The 17,042-nt window shown below is 31.7% G+C and overlaps 1 protein-coding gene across 1 annotated transcript; it reads left to right on the forward strand.

The window, feature by feature from the left end:
* Positions 1-2,578: 2,578 nt before the first annotated feature.
* LOC113697914 (pyridoxine/pyridoxamine 5'-phosphate oxidase 1, chloroplastic-like) lies at positions 2,579-12,878 on the forward strand. Its single transcript, XM_027217528.2, has 13 exons — positions 2,579-2,948; positions 3,061-3,099; positions 5,801-5,968; positions 6,045-6,150; positions 6,569-6,735; positions 6,858-7,100; positions 7,313-7,401; positions 7,678-7,728; positions 7,838-7,928; positions 8,192-8,296; positions 8,383-8,450; positions 10,270-10,371; positions 12,552-12,878. Exons 1-13 carry the CDS (start codon positions 2,844-2,846, stop codon positions 12,616-12,618), a joined length of 1,401 nt encoding a protein of 466 aa, XP_027073329.1. The 5' UTR covers positions 2,579-2,843; the 3' UTR covers positions 12,619-12,878.
* The last annotated feature ends 4,164 nt before the right edge of the window (positions 12,879-17,042 follow it).

Here is a 17,042-nt window from a genome sequence, read left to right on the forward strand (position 1 = left end):
ATATGTCAGTCCAAATATCATGAATCTAAATTCATGTAGCCCATAATGAGTGCTAAAGTTTGTGCTACTTGTATCATCAACTTTCACACTGACCTGATGTTGCCTGCCCTGAGATTGCTTCTGCTAAAATATGGAGAACAATAGAGTTCATCAAATAGCTCATTGACAAGTGGTATTGGAGACCAATCCTTCCAAGTAAGATCATTCAACTGTTTACAGTCAACACTGAAGCTCTATCCATCATCCATTTTCTTGACTAGAAACCAAAAAAGAAAGCTATTACAAAGCTGAATGATCCCACTTTGCAGCATATTTTCACTAGGTTTTCCACCTTACACTTTTTCAGGTAAGGTCATCTATAAGGTCTTACTATTTGGAATATTTGATAGGTATGATTCTTCCCCCTGTTCCCTCTTTGTTCCATTCTCTTCTTTTCGCAATAAAACCTCTCAATAGAAGGGAGAGCGGACAAAAATTAGATCCTATTCCAAGCCGAGCTAATCAAGCCATTTTCTCTATCACAGCTTAAGACGTGGTGCTGATAGGCACCCAAAAGTAGAATTCAAGAACAAATTATTAAATCATACTCTAAATTTCAAAAATAATGACAAGAATTTTCATCGTTTTGGATTCATAACAGTGCCAGTGATATTTAGTACCCTTCATATATTCATGGTTGTATTATGAAATTTTTATTTTTAAATGCAGAATTCTTGAACCCTCAGTCGTTGGTCGCAAACTCACTAAGTTCACTAAGAAAACACTGATTGCTCTAGTTTTGTAGCCCTAAATAGCATGCTCACTCTGTACTAATTTTATCACTTGAGCATTCTTTTGAAGTAACTTTTAGGGATGGCAACGGCACAGGGCTGGTGGGGTGAGAGAAGTTTCGTCACCTAAAAATTTCTTCGATCCCTCGTTCCATTTTCTGCTATCTTATCCCTGTTCTGTTACTCTCGTGAATGCCCCTGTCCCGTCCTGCTACTATATTTTATTTTAATATTGATTTGATTTTTATATATGTATAACAATGATAATCAATTTACTAATTCTTTTGAAGTTTTAGCAAAAAATTAATGTGATATAAAGTTTGCAAATAATTTTGATCATTTGAACCCGTTTCTCTATATTTGATATTTCATAAAATGTAAATCAATTATCGTTATTTTTATAAACTAAATGCTATAACAAAAAAAAAAAGAAAGAAAACTAACATAACAAAATTATCATTTAATCACAAAACATGACAAGAAAAATTATATTATTTTATCATAAGGAAATATCATATTATCAATTTCATATTTCATGTATATAATTTATGGATTAAGATTTTATACAATATCAGTGTAGATGATGCTTTATACTAACAGGTATAAAATATATGCCACCTATACAAAAGTGAATTTTAAATTTGAAATTAAATTATGTGACATACATCTATACCTGCTGCTCGTATATACATTGACAACGAATAAAAAATTATCCTAATTATATTATAGTATTATGTATTTTATTTTTCATATATATATGATATTAAAATTATAAGTGGGGAAGGAGGTAGGAGGCCCCCTCCCCATGTAAAAGAGGGGGAGGGGGAGAAAAACTCCTTCGGGCCTTGCCCCCACCCCACATTCTCTCCTGCCCCATTGATAGCTTTTAGGTCTCAATTTGATAAAATAACACTGATTACGAAATTTTTTTTCCCTTTGTTTTTGTGGCCCAATATGCTAATGTTCTTACTGACGAAGTAATTTCCTTCTTCTTCTACTGAAGCAGTTTGACCTTTTTTCGCCCAAAATTTTCAAATAAACTTAGGAACAATTTCAAATAAGCTATTGCAGTAATGAGCTCAAAACCAGCCTGCCTATAGAGCTGAACCTATAGTTTGGTCCAAACGCATAATAGTTGTTAATTCTAAACTCAGCCCAATGCCAATTGAAGTACTTGGGGAGTATTCATGAAGGGAGGCATCATGATTTTGGTGGCATCATGATGACTTGGTCATCATCATGTCTCCATTTTTATTTTTTATATATTTTTTATTTATACAAAAATCAAAATTTTCTTTTCTTTTCTTTTTTTTTTCAAACAAACTTGTAAAAATAAGAAAAATGTACATTAAAATGCAAGAAAATAAATAATTTAATAGATAAAAAATATTTAAATTTGACAAAAATTTGATGTCTACGGAACAATGAGTGCTTTCGAATTTTAAAGTTTGGATAAAAGTAAATTTAATTTTAATGTTTCAATTTTTATGCGCCTTTAGTCATAATGATTGATTTTTTACCAATTACTATGGGAATCTAGTCAAATGCCAATAATTAATTTTATAAAAAATTTGCTGACCTAAACTACAATAAAAAAGGACTAATTACTCATTTGCTGGTTATACAAATAATTAGTCTTTAACTTAAATTTTTTTTATTAATTGAACTTTTGTATTTCTGAGCTAATACTAATTACTCACGTGATCGGCATGTGAGTAAATACTTCCCTTATTACTACAAATTATATGATCAACAATATTTATTTGAAGTTTCTTATTAGTTCTTTTAAAAAATTAATTGCCGGTACATAATAGCATGTGATATAGTAATGGGTTAAAATCAGTCAATAAAACTAAGCATACTTGTAGATTGAAATATTTGGAATTAAATTTGTAAGAATTAAAAGTGCTCACGTTCCAAACTTTAAGAATTAAAACTGCAATTCCATCTATTTTTAAAACCCGTATTTTTTTTAATATATGTTTAGTGCACTGCATTCCAGAAGAACTGTCACTGCCTGCAAAACTGGTTCTTGGATCGTTTGATCTCTGGAATAGAGAAGTAGGAAAGAAGATGGCGCAAAACCCAGATACCGTGTCATACTTGACACGGAAAGAAGCAACAGAAATCGACGAGCTACTCATGGGTCCTCTTGGTTTCGGTGTTGATCAGTTAATGGTCAGTTTTCTCAGTTCCTGTGATTTTTTTTTTTTTTTGGGGTTGAATTTCTGTGTTCTGTATCTTTAATAGCGGACCCTTTTGATTATTGTTACCAATATCATTTCTGTAGGAGTTGGCTGGTTTGAGCGTGGCCACTGCTATAGCTGAGGTAAACTTCTGTAGTTTTTGGCTTTGTCTTTTGGCTGTTTTCCAATTTAGCTGAAGAATTTCGTGAAAGATTATATTTTGACAATAAAAATGAAGAAGAAGATAATGGTTTTGTCAGTAAGAATATAACTGTAGCAAAGATCTTCTTTACCATATGTTATGCAATACCATCTAATCAAAATAAAGACGTATCTGTAGGCCGAAGAAAAAATATGGGGTTCATATAATTGCTTTTTACAAACTGATGGAGACATTTGCTTTTCTTTTTAAGATTTAAACTTAAGAAAAGATGATATTCATTATTGTTTTTCTTCCTTCTTTCTTTCCAAAACTTTGACTAATAGCAGCAAAGTATAGGATCTGAAGCTTAGGAATGGTATAATGAAACCATGAGTTGAAATTAAAGTGCTGCACTGAGTATTGCCAGTGTTTTATGACACTGCAATATATGCACTGAAAGATTCTCAGTTAATATGTATACAAATATTTCAGTTTATTAAAAACCATGAAGTTCATGTTTAGATGATGAAATAGTTGAATAACTTAAAAGAATTCATTTCAATACATAACAAATAACACAGAGGCTACATTATCTATCATTTACAGGCAGGATAGGAAGGATTCTGTGTGTAAACAATGATTACATGCTTAAATTCCTGTCAAACTATACTAAACTTTGGCAATTTTATCGGAACAGTGGAGTTTAAACCATTCCAAATGAATGGAAAATGTGTTGTAATCACCAGTTGCAGCTCATTGAAGCCAAATGTGCTGTAATAACCACTAGCTGCCTGGGGATTTTTGCCATTACAAAAAAAATAAGCTTTGCGGATGAAGAGAAAAGTTAAAAACTCTCTCTCAGATGTTTGAACTTTGCCTTCGTAGTTTTTACAGTCGTTGTGCTTCTAGAAGCATTCTGGGTATTGTCATTTTTGTGACTTAAGAGAACTTATAGGACAGAGGGGCAGACCCATTTGTCTCAGAGCCCCTCATTTACTGTGTTATAACAGCCTGAAACAGGTTTCACGGTTTCTATTGAAAGATTGACAAGTTTATGAAAAATAAAGAGGAAAAAACCTGGGGAGCCCTTAAACTATTATCGTTGTCAACTTTTGGCCCCTCATCTAAAATTTGTTTCCGATTGATCCTTAAACAATTATAAATGCATACTTTGAGGACTTCCGATGACTTTGAGCACAAATCTGACCGGAATTAAAGGGCATTTTTGTCTGTTCATGTTTTCCCCTCCTTTTCCCCTGACTCCTTGGACAAAGCCACAATATTCATGCTCTTCCAAACACTCCCAAAAAAAAAAAAGAAAAAGAAAAGAAAGAAAGTAACGAGGAAACTGTACAAGAAAACAGAGCAAATAAGGGAAAAATAAAATCAGCAAAGTAAAGAAAAAAGAAAAAGGAGGCTCAGATTTGCCTTTAATCAGACAGAAAATGGCTCAAGCCCGCCATGGCTGCAAAAATCACAGCCTTTGATTTTGGGGGTTTTGAGGGCTTAAGGAGCTGGAAATGGAAACAGCAGTAGAATGATTGCGCTCTTTGGGATGCAGCATAAAGGGTTGTTTGGTGGGTAGCGATGAAATCACCGGCGGCGTAATTGCAGAGAGAGGCAAGAACCCTCCACAAAACTCCCTACCTCCCCCACAATTACACTGCCTCATTCTAGGGGTCCTCCTTCTACCGACGCCTCTCGATCTGAAAAAGCTGATAAAGCATGTAGAGACCAAGGCTAGTTTGTGAGTTTAGGATAGAAAGGAAAAGAAAGAAAACTCTAATGAGGACTGAGGTGAGAAGCGAGCTTGTTGAATATGGATTCTCAACAAAAAAAAAAAAAGAATCGAACTTAGTTGAGGCTCAGATCCGTCATATCAGTAAGGCAATGAGGAAGTAAACCGCCATGGCTGCAAAAACCGGTTGCATGTCGTAGAGAACCCATATCAGATTCTCCTACTTCTGCCATCCGGGTTGCCCAACCAAGATACGGGCCACTTTGTCTTAGTGCCAAATTTTCATTTGCTCAGAGAAATTATCATCATGGCCTCAGATTCAGTCCTCCGTGATCTTTCTTTCTTTTCTTTTTCTTCTTTTTTTTTTGGGAGTGTTTGGAAGAGCATGAATATTGTGGCTTTGTCCAAGGAGGCAGGGGAAAAGGAGGGGAAAACATGAACAGACAAAAATGCCCTTTAATTTCGGTCAGATTTGTGCTCAAAGTCATCGAAAGTCCTCAAAGTATGCATTTATAATTGTTTAAGGATCAGTCGGAAACAAATTTTAGATGAGGGGCCAAAAGTTGACAACGATAATAGTTTAAGGGCTCCCAGGTTTTTTCCTCAAAAATAAAAGACATGTTTCACAATCCCATTCACTATTACACAGATATAAGAGCTTGGGGTAATTAGGGTGAGGTACATTTAAGAAGTGATTAACAAGATCAATTGAACATGCCTAATACAGAGAGCAGAAATCCTGGAAGTCCACGTGCACTCTTATTATTCAATTTAAAGAACCTTCTATGCGATATGCATCTGAGTTTGGAATCTCACATATTAACTTTTGGTGCTCTGAAAAGAATGGTTTCAATAGCATGGAAATAGCTTCTGAAGATCTTTACCCTGCGGCTAAAAGCCTCAAACTCAAATTAAGAGTTATAATGCTTCTACTGTCTGAGTATATTCTTTGGAGCTTTGACAGGTCTATGGAGCAAGCAAATACAGTCGTGTTCTTACAATTTGTGGTCCTGGAAATAATGGTGGTGATGGTCTTGTAGCCGCTCGCCATTTACATCACTTTGGATATAGGTCTGCTGTTTGTTATCCTAAACGTACTCCAAAACCACTTTATGGTGGTCTTGCAACTCAGGTATAGGTCAATACTGGAATTTTCAGGACATTTTATTACTTGTAATGCCAGAAATTCTCATAATAGACATTTGCAGCTTGAGTCATTGTCAGTTCCGTTCCTTTCTGAGGAAGATCTACCTACAGAGCTCTCAGGACACTTTGATATTATTGTGGATGCAATTTTTGGATTTTCATTCAAGGGTAATCTTTTCTTTTCTTGATGTTTCACAAATTTCTGGCTTACATGTGTAACATAGTTACATAGAGATGTATCATTGAGTTCTTTTTCTCTTGTCACTCACTATTACAATGATTCAGACTTGGCAGTCTTGTTGTCATGTATTGTATTGAATCCTACACCTTTTAATACAAAGTAGAACAATCTAAACTATTCCTAAAATCTACAGGTAGGAATATAAAAGATCCTTACAGGTCATTTGAAAATTTTCCCCGTAACTATAGGAATTTTGAAATGAGGATAGAAAATAGTTTTACATGCATTCTTTGAGCATGTCACGTTAGGATTGTACTACAAAGAATTGTATGGCCTAAGGTGAATAAATTTAGAAGACCTTCTTGTTATACTCTAAGATGCTTGTAAATGGCTGTAAACGTGTAGGTGCTCCTAGATCACCTTTTGAGAGTCTCATCCAAAGGCTGGTTTCTCTTAAAAAGTTTGACAAGACTCAGAAGGCATCGGCTATAGTTGTCTCAATAGATATACCATCTGGTTGGCACGTTGAAGAAGGAGATATCACTGGTGATGGAATTAAACCTGACATGCTGGTATTCTGTTTCCCTTGGAAATACGATTTATTTCCTTCTACACTAGATCATTCTTTATACAAATGTGATCTCTTTTTTCCTTTGATGCTTTACTCAAGGTTGGGTGGACCGACTAATTGCAGGTCTCTTTAACTGCTCCTAAGTTGTGTGCCAAAAAGTTCGTTGGTCAGCATCACTTTCTAGGTGGGAGGTTTGTCCCACCAATTGTTGTGGACAAATTCAAGCTTCAACTACCTTCATATTCTGGCACTTCTATATGTGCCCTAATTGAAAAGCCTCCACAAATCGAGATACAGGCTCCAAGAGAAAACTATTTAAGTACTGATTTTCTGGAGGAAAAGGTGGAAGTCGACCCTTTTGATCAGGTTTGACTTGTATAGTCATAATTAATTGTCATTGGCGTAAGATATAGTTGTAATCTGTGTTTGCAGCCTAAATAAAGAAAAACAGAAAAATCTGGTGTTTGCCTAGTGTTCAAGTTTAGAGTATTACCTCAGTAGCCTAGTTTTTTTAATTATTTGATCCATTACTGCTTATTCTATCCATCATGATGGATTTTATGTTAATCTCTTTGCAGTTACAGAAATGGATTCATCATGCGGTGGCAGCAGGAGTGAAAGACCCAAATCTTGTGGCTCTGTCGACTGCTGGCCGTGGTGGGAAACTGTGAGTCTCATCTCTTACTATTTCCTTCTTCAACAATTGACAATAGTGTTTTTTGTCAATGAGTTATTAGAAATCTGAGTTTGGAAACTAAGGTATCAGCATTTAGATAAATAGATATTCCTAATACTGTTATGCCTGTAAACTTTTCCAGTTTCATGCTTGTAACTTAATGAGAGTACCAGCATTAGTTCGCGGAAGTTCTTAATATTGCATTATTGGATATCTAATTGTTACTGTAGATATAAATGTTTTACATCACGTTTTTTTGTTTGACAGTTCATCACGGATGGTACAGCTCCTCAGTGTTGACAACAATGGATTTCTGTGGTTAGTTTTGTTTTATGATTATTGTGGCAATAGAGTCTGATGCTTTGGTGTAAGTTTCCTTTTTGACACAAGTCAATGTTTTTTAGTTACAAGATTCTTGTGTGTGTAGGTTCACCAGTTATGAAAGTCAAAAGGGTCGTGATTTGTCTGAAAATCCTCATGCATCAATTTTGTTTTATTGGGATATGCTGAAGAGACAGGTAAATGAACTTTCATCTTTACAATATGCAAACCTTCATGGATATCTGTTGGGTTATGCAAAAGAAAAACTATAAAATTAGTAGAAAGTACTGTCTTGTACATTGGCTACTGGAAGGAAGTGTTGCATGCTACCACCATTGGAGTAGATGTTGATTATCTGATCCATTTTTGTTATCATTCATGTGTTTCCTAGCAAATAATTTATGTTTCTGAGGTATGATTTCTGGATTGGAATAGAATGATGTGCGGATTTGGTGTCTAGGTAAGAGTGGAAGGTTCTGTTGAGAAATTGTCTGATGAGGAATCTGAGCAGTATTTTCACAAAAATCCTCGAGAAATTAGGATCAGATCTATTGCTAGCGAGCAGGTTCCTCCTTTACTATTTCAATTTACAAGTTTCTCTGCATGGGCATCTCTGTGAATAACTAAGACTGATTTATATCGTATTTTCAGAGCATTGTAGTTCCTGGACGGCAAGTCCTCCATCAACAATATGAAGAATTGAAGGATTACTTTGATAGGTTAGTGCTTAAATTCCATACATTTAGACCTCCATCCTGTAGAACCTTTTACAGGCCTAGGCTCTGCTTATCTTTATAACAGCATATTCTTTTCATGCTGGGGTTGTGATGTGAGTGTCATCCTTTTGGTCTGCAGAAGCATAAAACTATATTTTTCTTGGTTTAAGTTTGGATTAGAGAGTTTTCTCCTGAATTGCTTCTCCTGAAACACAAACCTATGGTCAGACATCTACATGTTGCTTATGTGCTTCTATTTGACCCGTCCACTGTATGAAGCTCAGAGACAAAACTATAATCTTCTAAGCATAACTTTTAGGCACATATCCCATTCTTCTGTTGGACTTCCCCCAACTAGAACTTTGTGTTTTTTAAACAAAAAATTGGACAGAAACTATTTTACAAAGAGGGATCACCTCTCAAGAATATATCGAACAGCACTATCCGTACATACATGTAAATCTCATAAAACTTTCGCAGCTTTTAAAATCCTACTCCTGTGTTCTACAATCAACCACGAAAGCTTTTTTCCATATAATGTTTTTGGCTAAACAAGTTATCATCTTCCATCTTACTGGCTTTACTGTTGCAATCATGTTCTCTTTAATTGATTTTAAGCCCTGTGCCTGAAATATGTCCTTTACTCACTTTATGATGTCATGTAAAACATCTACTTTGCACAGTCACGTTCCTCTTTAAGATTTGTCTTTCCATAAAACTCTGGAGTAGTGTTTAATTGCTTTTTGAGTTTGCACTTTCATTAAATATACATTTTGCTTACCTTGTGTCTGAAGGAAAATTTCTTTTGTTAGCATATTCTATGACAATGGTTTGTTGACTTTACTGTCCAAAAGTTCAAAAGCACACAATTTAATTGCTCTTTATTATATTTTCCTATAAAACTATAGAGCTTTACCCAAAAAAAGAAGAAGAAGAAGAAACTATGACATAGCTAAGCGTTGTGGTGATTATCGCTTAATCTTGTGCATGTTGTAAACTGGTTGAAGGAAAACAGTTATGTATGAATAAAAGGCTTGACGGTTAAGAGTCTTAACCAGAAAGCAAGCCATTCAAGGGAATGAGGAATAACGAAATTTTAAGACTTGGGCTGTTTAGTGCTTTATGATCATGACCTTGCAGCAAATTTGGTTGGGTAGCTGCCCAGAATAGAGAAAAAGAGAATTTCATCTAGCAATCACTGAGAGTATGCCATTTGTATACAAGTGTATGATAGAACTCAACATACTGCATAATGCTTAAAGATTTTGAAATGAATTCAAGAACCCTAATTACCCTACTAACACACAGTCACTTGTACTCTTTATCATTTGCATAATGCTTATCTACATTTTCTGATCATTAGAAAAGCACCCAAAAGATGAAATAAATTAAAGAGAGGTAAATAGATAGAAGCTGGAACAATTGCTTTTTAAATGCCATTTATGACACTAAATTAGACCGAAAAGGTATCACATAAGGTCCAATATGGGGCACTGTAGGTACCTCAAGTTGAAGCTTTAGGATTTGACCTTATTTTTCATGGCCCTAGTATTTTCATCAGCAATAGAATTTTGTCTATAATCAATCAATTTTCTGGATGCACTTTTCTCAATTTCCATAGTGTCAATTTGCAAGTGGTGATTGTTGACGATCTTTCTCTTACTACGTTTCAGTGTCTATTACTATGTTGACGATCTTTCTCTATTTCCATAGTGTCAATTTGCGAGTGGTGATTGTTGACAATTTGTGTCAATTTCCATAGTTTCTCATGTGATGTTATGTGAAGTGCATTTGGGTCATTAACAACTCATGTTATCTGCAGAAGTTTCAGTTTCATTCCTAAACCCACAAACTGGGGAGGCTATAGGTTGAAACCAGAGTTTTTTGAGTATTGGCAAGGAGAGGAATCTCGCGTGCATCTAAAGTACGTTTTATCTCCTTTTTCCTGTCTTGCAATTTAGCATAAGATGGGTCTACATTGCATAGAATGATGGAAAATCCAGATAGTGCTCGAGCTCTAACTTTTATGGTGAATATAGGGTCTATGTATTTCCTTGTTTGAGGATCTTGAAGATTTTTCTTTTCTATAGTAATCCAGGGTATGTAGTTCTGGATGAAGTACCTCAAGGCCATTGTTAAAATTCTTGCAATCAAGTAAACTTTACCATGTAGTAAAAGATGGTACAAGGGGACTAAAAAATGGAAATATTTTCATGTAATAGTGTTCAGCTTTTCCATAGAGATATTTCAGATTTGCACTTAGTTATATTAAGGGCAAATTACATTTTAGTCTCTTGTGGTTTTCGCAAAAATCACATAACCCCCCCATGATTCAAAAAGCTATACATAAACTCCTTGTGATTTGGGTTGAACTGTCAAATAGACGGAAAACATGAATCGTGACGATTCGTGGGCAAAACGCGCTGATTGTACTGATAGCAGTCAGAAACATTCCCATATTACCCCTAAAAACATTCCCATATTACCCCTAAAAGCTTCTTCTTTTTTGCGGGCTTGATATTGAATCCTCATGTTTGCAATTCTGGGAGAGTTTGTTCTGAGCTTGAGACCCCCGGCCCCCGGTGATGACGGACTCACCAAAATTGTTGCCGCCGGAGGACTTTGAATAATCATATTCTGGGAGAGTTTTTATTGTTAGATTACTGTCAGTTTGCAATTCTGGGAGAGTTTTTATTGTTGCCGAAGTCCTCATATTACTCCTACTCCCCGAGCATTATTACTCCTACTCCTAAGAATGTCATCCTTGGCCACTTTGACGGACAAAGACCGGTACTCACTTCCCTTCAGCCTGCAACTTGGCTCATAATCCCCTTCTTCTCTCTCCTTGCTGATGTTGCTGCGGGGTGGCTTATTAGTCATAATTGGAGGGAGATCGAGTATTTCAGAAACTTCAATGCTGAAACCCCCGAGCTTAGCAGCCGAACAAGGCTCACTAACATTTTTTATCAATTCTGGTTGGTTCAAGAGAGCCTTGTTTTCGACTATTTGCACAGACAAGAAGCTGACCCTGAGACCATGCCCTGGACAGTTGTTTCGGCAGGGGTGCCGCGGGTAGAGCAAAATTCAAAATGCTCAAGTGCATCACTGATTTATTAAAGTCTGAAGCCCGATAGTTTCTGTTCAAAATACTCAAGTGCATCTTATATGCTAAACTGATGTAAAAAAACTTACCAGATGCAACAATAGCTTTCGTGAAACTCTTTCACTGCTACTTTTTGATCTTCAATGGTAAATCTACGGTTTTAATTTTGTGGGTTAAATTTTCTCTCCTTCATTCGGGGTCATGTTTTTTCTCTCTCTTTCTCACGACAAAGACCAGAACAAGGGAGAATCTGACTTCATCTGCTTCCTTTTTGTATTTATATTAGGGTAATTTGGACATTTTGCCCAGGAATCGTCATGATTCGTACTTTCCGTCTATTTGACAGTTCAACCCAAACCACAGGGAGTTTATGTATAGCTTTTTGAATCATGGGGGGTTATGTGGTTTTTGCGAAAACCACAGGAGATTAAAATGTAATTTGCCCTTATATTAAAGAATTATGAAATGGAAATATGGCCTAGAGATCAAAAATTATTTTGTTGAAAACCCAAATTTTCTAGTTTCGGGCTAAAAATGCATAATGTTTGTGTGCATGTATAACACTGAAGAAAGCTGGGGCCTCTGCTTCAACATAAGAGATTGATAAATAAAGATGTTAGAAAGCAATAACTGGGTCAAAGTGGTAGTAATAATAGTAATAGCAGTAGTAAGAATGGTAATCATATATTGCAATTATCCGCCAAATTTCTTGAGCGGTTCTTCCATGTTTTGCTTACTGCTTGCGCATTGTTGATTTAATTTGTCCTGAAATAGTGGATGAAATGCTTTGTTCTTGAAAAAATGGACTCTTGAAGCCAACCTTTTCTGTTCTTTCTTTTCTCGTTCTTGTTTATTATCGTAATTTATTTTCAATGCATACCTGAAAAGCATTAGGTCTCTAGTGATGCAGTAACATGAATCTAATAACTGGAGCCTTGTGAAGATTTTTTGGGAGTCATTTTTCTTTAGCTGTAAGTTGAATGTTGCCATGCCTTTCTCAGGTTACGGTATTTTGCAAAAAAAGTTGATGAAAGGATAACTTGGACGGTGGATCAACTGACTGCCTGACTAGAAGAATTGGCTTCTCTGTTTTAATGCTATTTGCTGAATATATCCGTTTAGTGTTACATGTATATGCTGTAGTTGATGATGTTTGTTTCATGTTTAGTGTAAGTGTTGGTGTGATTTCCAGGTGTGTCACTTGCAGTAGTGCAGGTTTTATTTTCAGAACTGGCTGATGTATGTGATGACTGATTTGAAGCCTTACAATCACAAGCAAGTACAAGCAACTCTAATTAGAATAATATGAATCTGTTTGGATTTCTCAATTTTTTAAAAACAAGTTTTTCATATACAGTACTACAAAAATACACAAATAAAAACAACTCCAAAAATACAATATTTATACAATATATCAAAAACAACTTCAAATATATAAAAAAAAATACACCACTATCCATCACTCTTCATCACCACGGCCGCCACCTTAGCATCACAACTTACACACCCACTTTCCTCTCTCCTCTCTCTCTCTCTCTCTCTCTGCCCATCTTTTCTTTCTCTCTCCTCCTCTTCCTCATTTTGCCCTCCTCCTCTCTCTCTTTCTCCTTCCTCCTTTCTTCTTTTCCTTTCCTCGTCCCCCCAATTTCCTTCCCCTCTATTGACTGCAACCTTTCGAGTCACCTTCCGAGTTACTATCAAATCTGGTTAGAGTGGTGACTAAAGTTGCAGTCACCATTCGTGAACAGGAGAGGAGTTTGGGGCTGGGGGGAAGGAAGGGAAGGGGGAGAAGGGAGAAGGGAAAGGAAAGAGAGAGGAGGAGAAAGAGAAGGAAGGGGAGGAAATAGAGGGTAGGCGGAGAGGAAGAGAGGAGAGTGGGGGAGTAAAAGGAAGGGGGTGGTGGTGGGTCGTGTAAAATTAAAAAAATATATATTTCAAAAAAATTGTAAATTATATAAATATACAAAAATATATTTTAAAAATACCTCTAAAAACAATCTAAAAAATATTTACAGTAAAAATTTTTTGTATATACAATTACAGTATAGTTTTTGAAACACACCCTAAAAAAAACAGAGTCGTAAATATAGTTTGGCAAGTTTGTCTTTGGTGATAAGAATACCATTGAAGCATTGAAACAATGGATTGAAATCAAGAAAACGCCTTGGTTTTGCCTCTGTTTGGATTCCTTCTTTTTGCCTTTGTTTTTGAAAAATTGTTTTTCACATTCCAAATGCATTTCCAAAACAATTCCAAAAACACCGTATCCAAACATTATATCAAAAACAACTCTATATGTATATTTCAATTATGTATATTATATATACATATATATATATTATATTAATATAAATTGAAATATAGAAATTGAAAATTATATATTTATATATTATATATTACAAAAACATTTATATACATTAACATTATACATAATATAAAATACATAATATGTAATATTGAATACATAAATGTATAAATATTTATACATAATATATTATGTACATTATAATATAATATATACATTATTAATGTATAATATTATTATGTACATTATTGTGTATAATAATATATAATAATGTTATGTATAATATATAATATACATAATATGTAATAATGTATAAATGTATATTATGTATAATGTATTATATTATGTATATTATATTATATATATACAATATTATGTATATTATACAAATTGAAAATTATATATTATATATTTATAAATTATAAATTATATAAATATTTATATAATGAAATATACAATAAATATTACAAATTGAAATATTATATAAAAATCATATATATAATATTATAATATTTTTAATTAATATTAATGTATATTATATATATTAAATATTGTTATATTTATTTATACATATTATAAATATTTTATTTTATTTTAAAAATATTTTTATATATTTATATAAATATTATATATTATATAAATTATATATATAATATAATATATTATGTATATTATACATTTATACATAATATATATATTAATGTATAATTATTATATACATTTATATTATGTATTATATATAATATGATACATTTATAATACATTTATACATTTATATTAATTGTATTAATACATTTATACATAATATTAATATATATTTATAACTTACACATTTATAATAATATACACTTACACATTCACAAATATATTTATATTATGTATTATATATAATATAATACATTATTATATTTTTATATAAATATATTTATTTATAAATACTTATAAATGTATTATAAATGCATATAAATATAAAAATATAAAAATTATAAATTATTAAAATATCCAAAAAATATGTTTTAAAAATACCTCTAAAAATAATCCAAAAAAACATTTACAGTAAAAGTTTTTCATATGGTTTTTGAAAAAAACTCCAAAAGCAACTAATCCAAATGGACTTGTATTTCAAAAACGGGTCCGTTTGGATTCCTTGTTTTTGCTCCTGTTTTTGAAAAACTGTTTTTTCACATTCCAAATACTACAGTAAATGTGTATTTCCAAAGCAACTCCAAAAAACTATATCTAAACATTATATCAAAAACAACTGCATATGTATATTTCAATTATGTATATTATATATATTATATTAATATAAATTGAAATATACTAATTAAAAATTATATATTATATATTATAAAAATATTTATATACATTAATATCATACATAATGTAATATAATATACATAATATAATAAATAATATGTAATATTGTATACATAAATGTATAAATATTTATACATAATATATTGTGTACATTATATTATAATATATACATTATTAATGTATAATATTATTATGTACATTATTGTGTATAATAATGTATAATATATAATATACTTAATTTGTAATAATGAATAAATGTATATTATGTATATTATATTATATATATACAATATTGTGTATATTATACAAATTGAAAATTATATACTATATATTTATGAATTATATATTATATAAAGATTTATATAATGAAATATACAATAAATATTACAAATTGAAATATTATATAAAAACCATATTTATAATATTATAATGTTTAAAATTAATATTAATGTATATTATATATATCAAATATTTATTTATTTATTTATACATATTATAAATATTTTATTTTATTTTAAAAATATTTTTATATAAATATTATATATTATATAAATTATATATAATATAATATATTATATATATTGTATATATTATACATTTATATAAATGTGCATTTATACATAATATATATTTATAATATACATTTATATTATGTATTATATATAATATAATATATTTATACATTTATATTAATATACATAATATTAATTTTACATTTATGCATAATATTAATACATTTATACATTTATATTCATTGTATTAATACATTTATACATAATATTAATATATATTTATAATTTATACATTTATAATAATATACACTTATACATTCATAAATATATTTATATTATGAATTATATATAATATAATACATTTATAATGCATTTATATATTTTTATATAAATATATAAATATATTTATTTATAAATATTTATAAATGTATTATAAATGCATATTTTTATAAAAATATAAAAATTATAATTTATACATTTATACATTTATATAATATTCATTTATAATTTATACATTTACAATAATATACATTTATAAATATATTTATATTATGTATTATATGTAATATAATACATTTATATATTTTTATATAAATATATTTATTTATAAATGTATTATAAATGCATAATTGTATATAAATATAAAAATATAAAAATTATAAATTATAAAAATACTCAAAAATATGTTTTAAAAATACCTCTAAAAATAATCCAAAAAACATCTACAGTAAAAGTTTTTCATATAGTTTTTGAAAAAAAACCTCAAAAACAACTATTCCAAACGGACTTGTATTTTAAAAACCAAATGCTAAAGTGCTGTTTTTGAAAAACAACTCCAAAAATAGCTAAATTATCTTTTCCTTTTTAGTTTCTGCCATTAATTTTTCCTCCTCCTTGAATCCATTCTTTCACCCCACCAACTTCTTCCAATTACCACGTCAAATGGAACAGTTAGGCAATCATATAAGTTTGCACTGTTCAACAGGTGGAAGACTTGGTACCTTAATCAGATGCTGTACCAGCATTTGGAAGAACATGATGGGGTGAATGAATGGATAGAAGGAGGAAAATTTGAAAGTAGGCCCTTTAAGAGGAGACTCACTGCTCTGCCACCAGAGTCATGTTACCGCTCCTTATAAATGTGTTGATTGGACCATTTTTGTACCTTGAAACCTCACCTGGAAATCAAGGAAGAAGGTTAAAAGGAAATACAATTAGAAAATAAAATATGGAAGATAAGGATCTCTAATTAGGAAAGAAACAAAAATTAAGGGTAGCGTAGACATTTTCAATTACTTCGGATAACTTTCTATCCTTCATATGTTAGATATTCTTTTTAATTAGATTTCGTGATC

Source organism: Coffea arabica, chromosome 7c, assembly GCF_036785885.1.
Source record: "Coffea arabica cultivar ET-39 chromosome 7c, Coffea Arabica ET-39 HiFi, whole genome shotgun sequence".
NCBI lineage: Eukaryota > Viridiplantae > Streptophyta > Magnoliopsida > Gentianales > Rubiaceae > Coffea > Coffea arabica.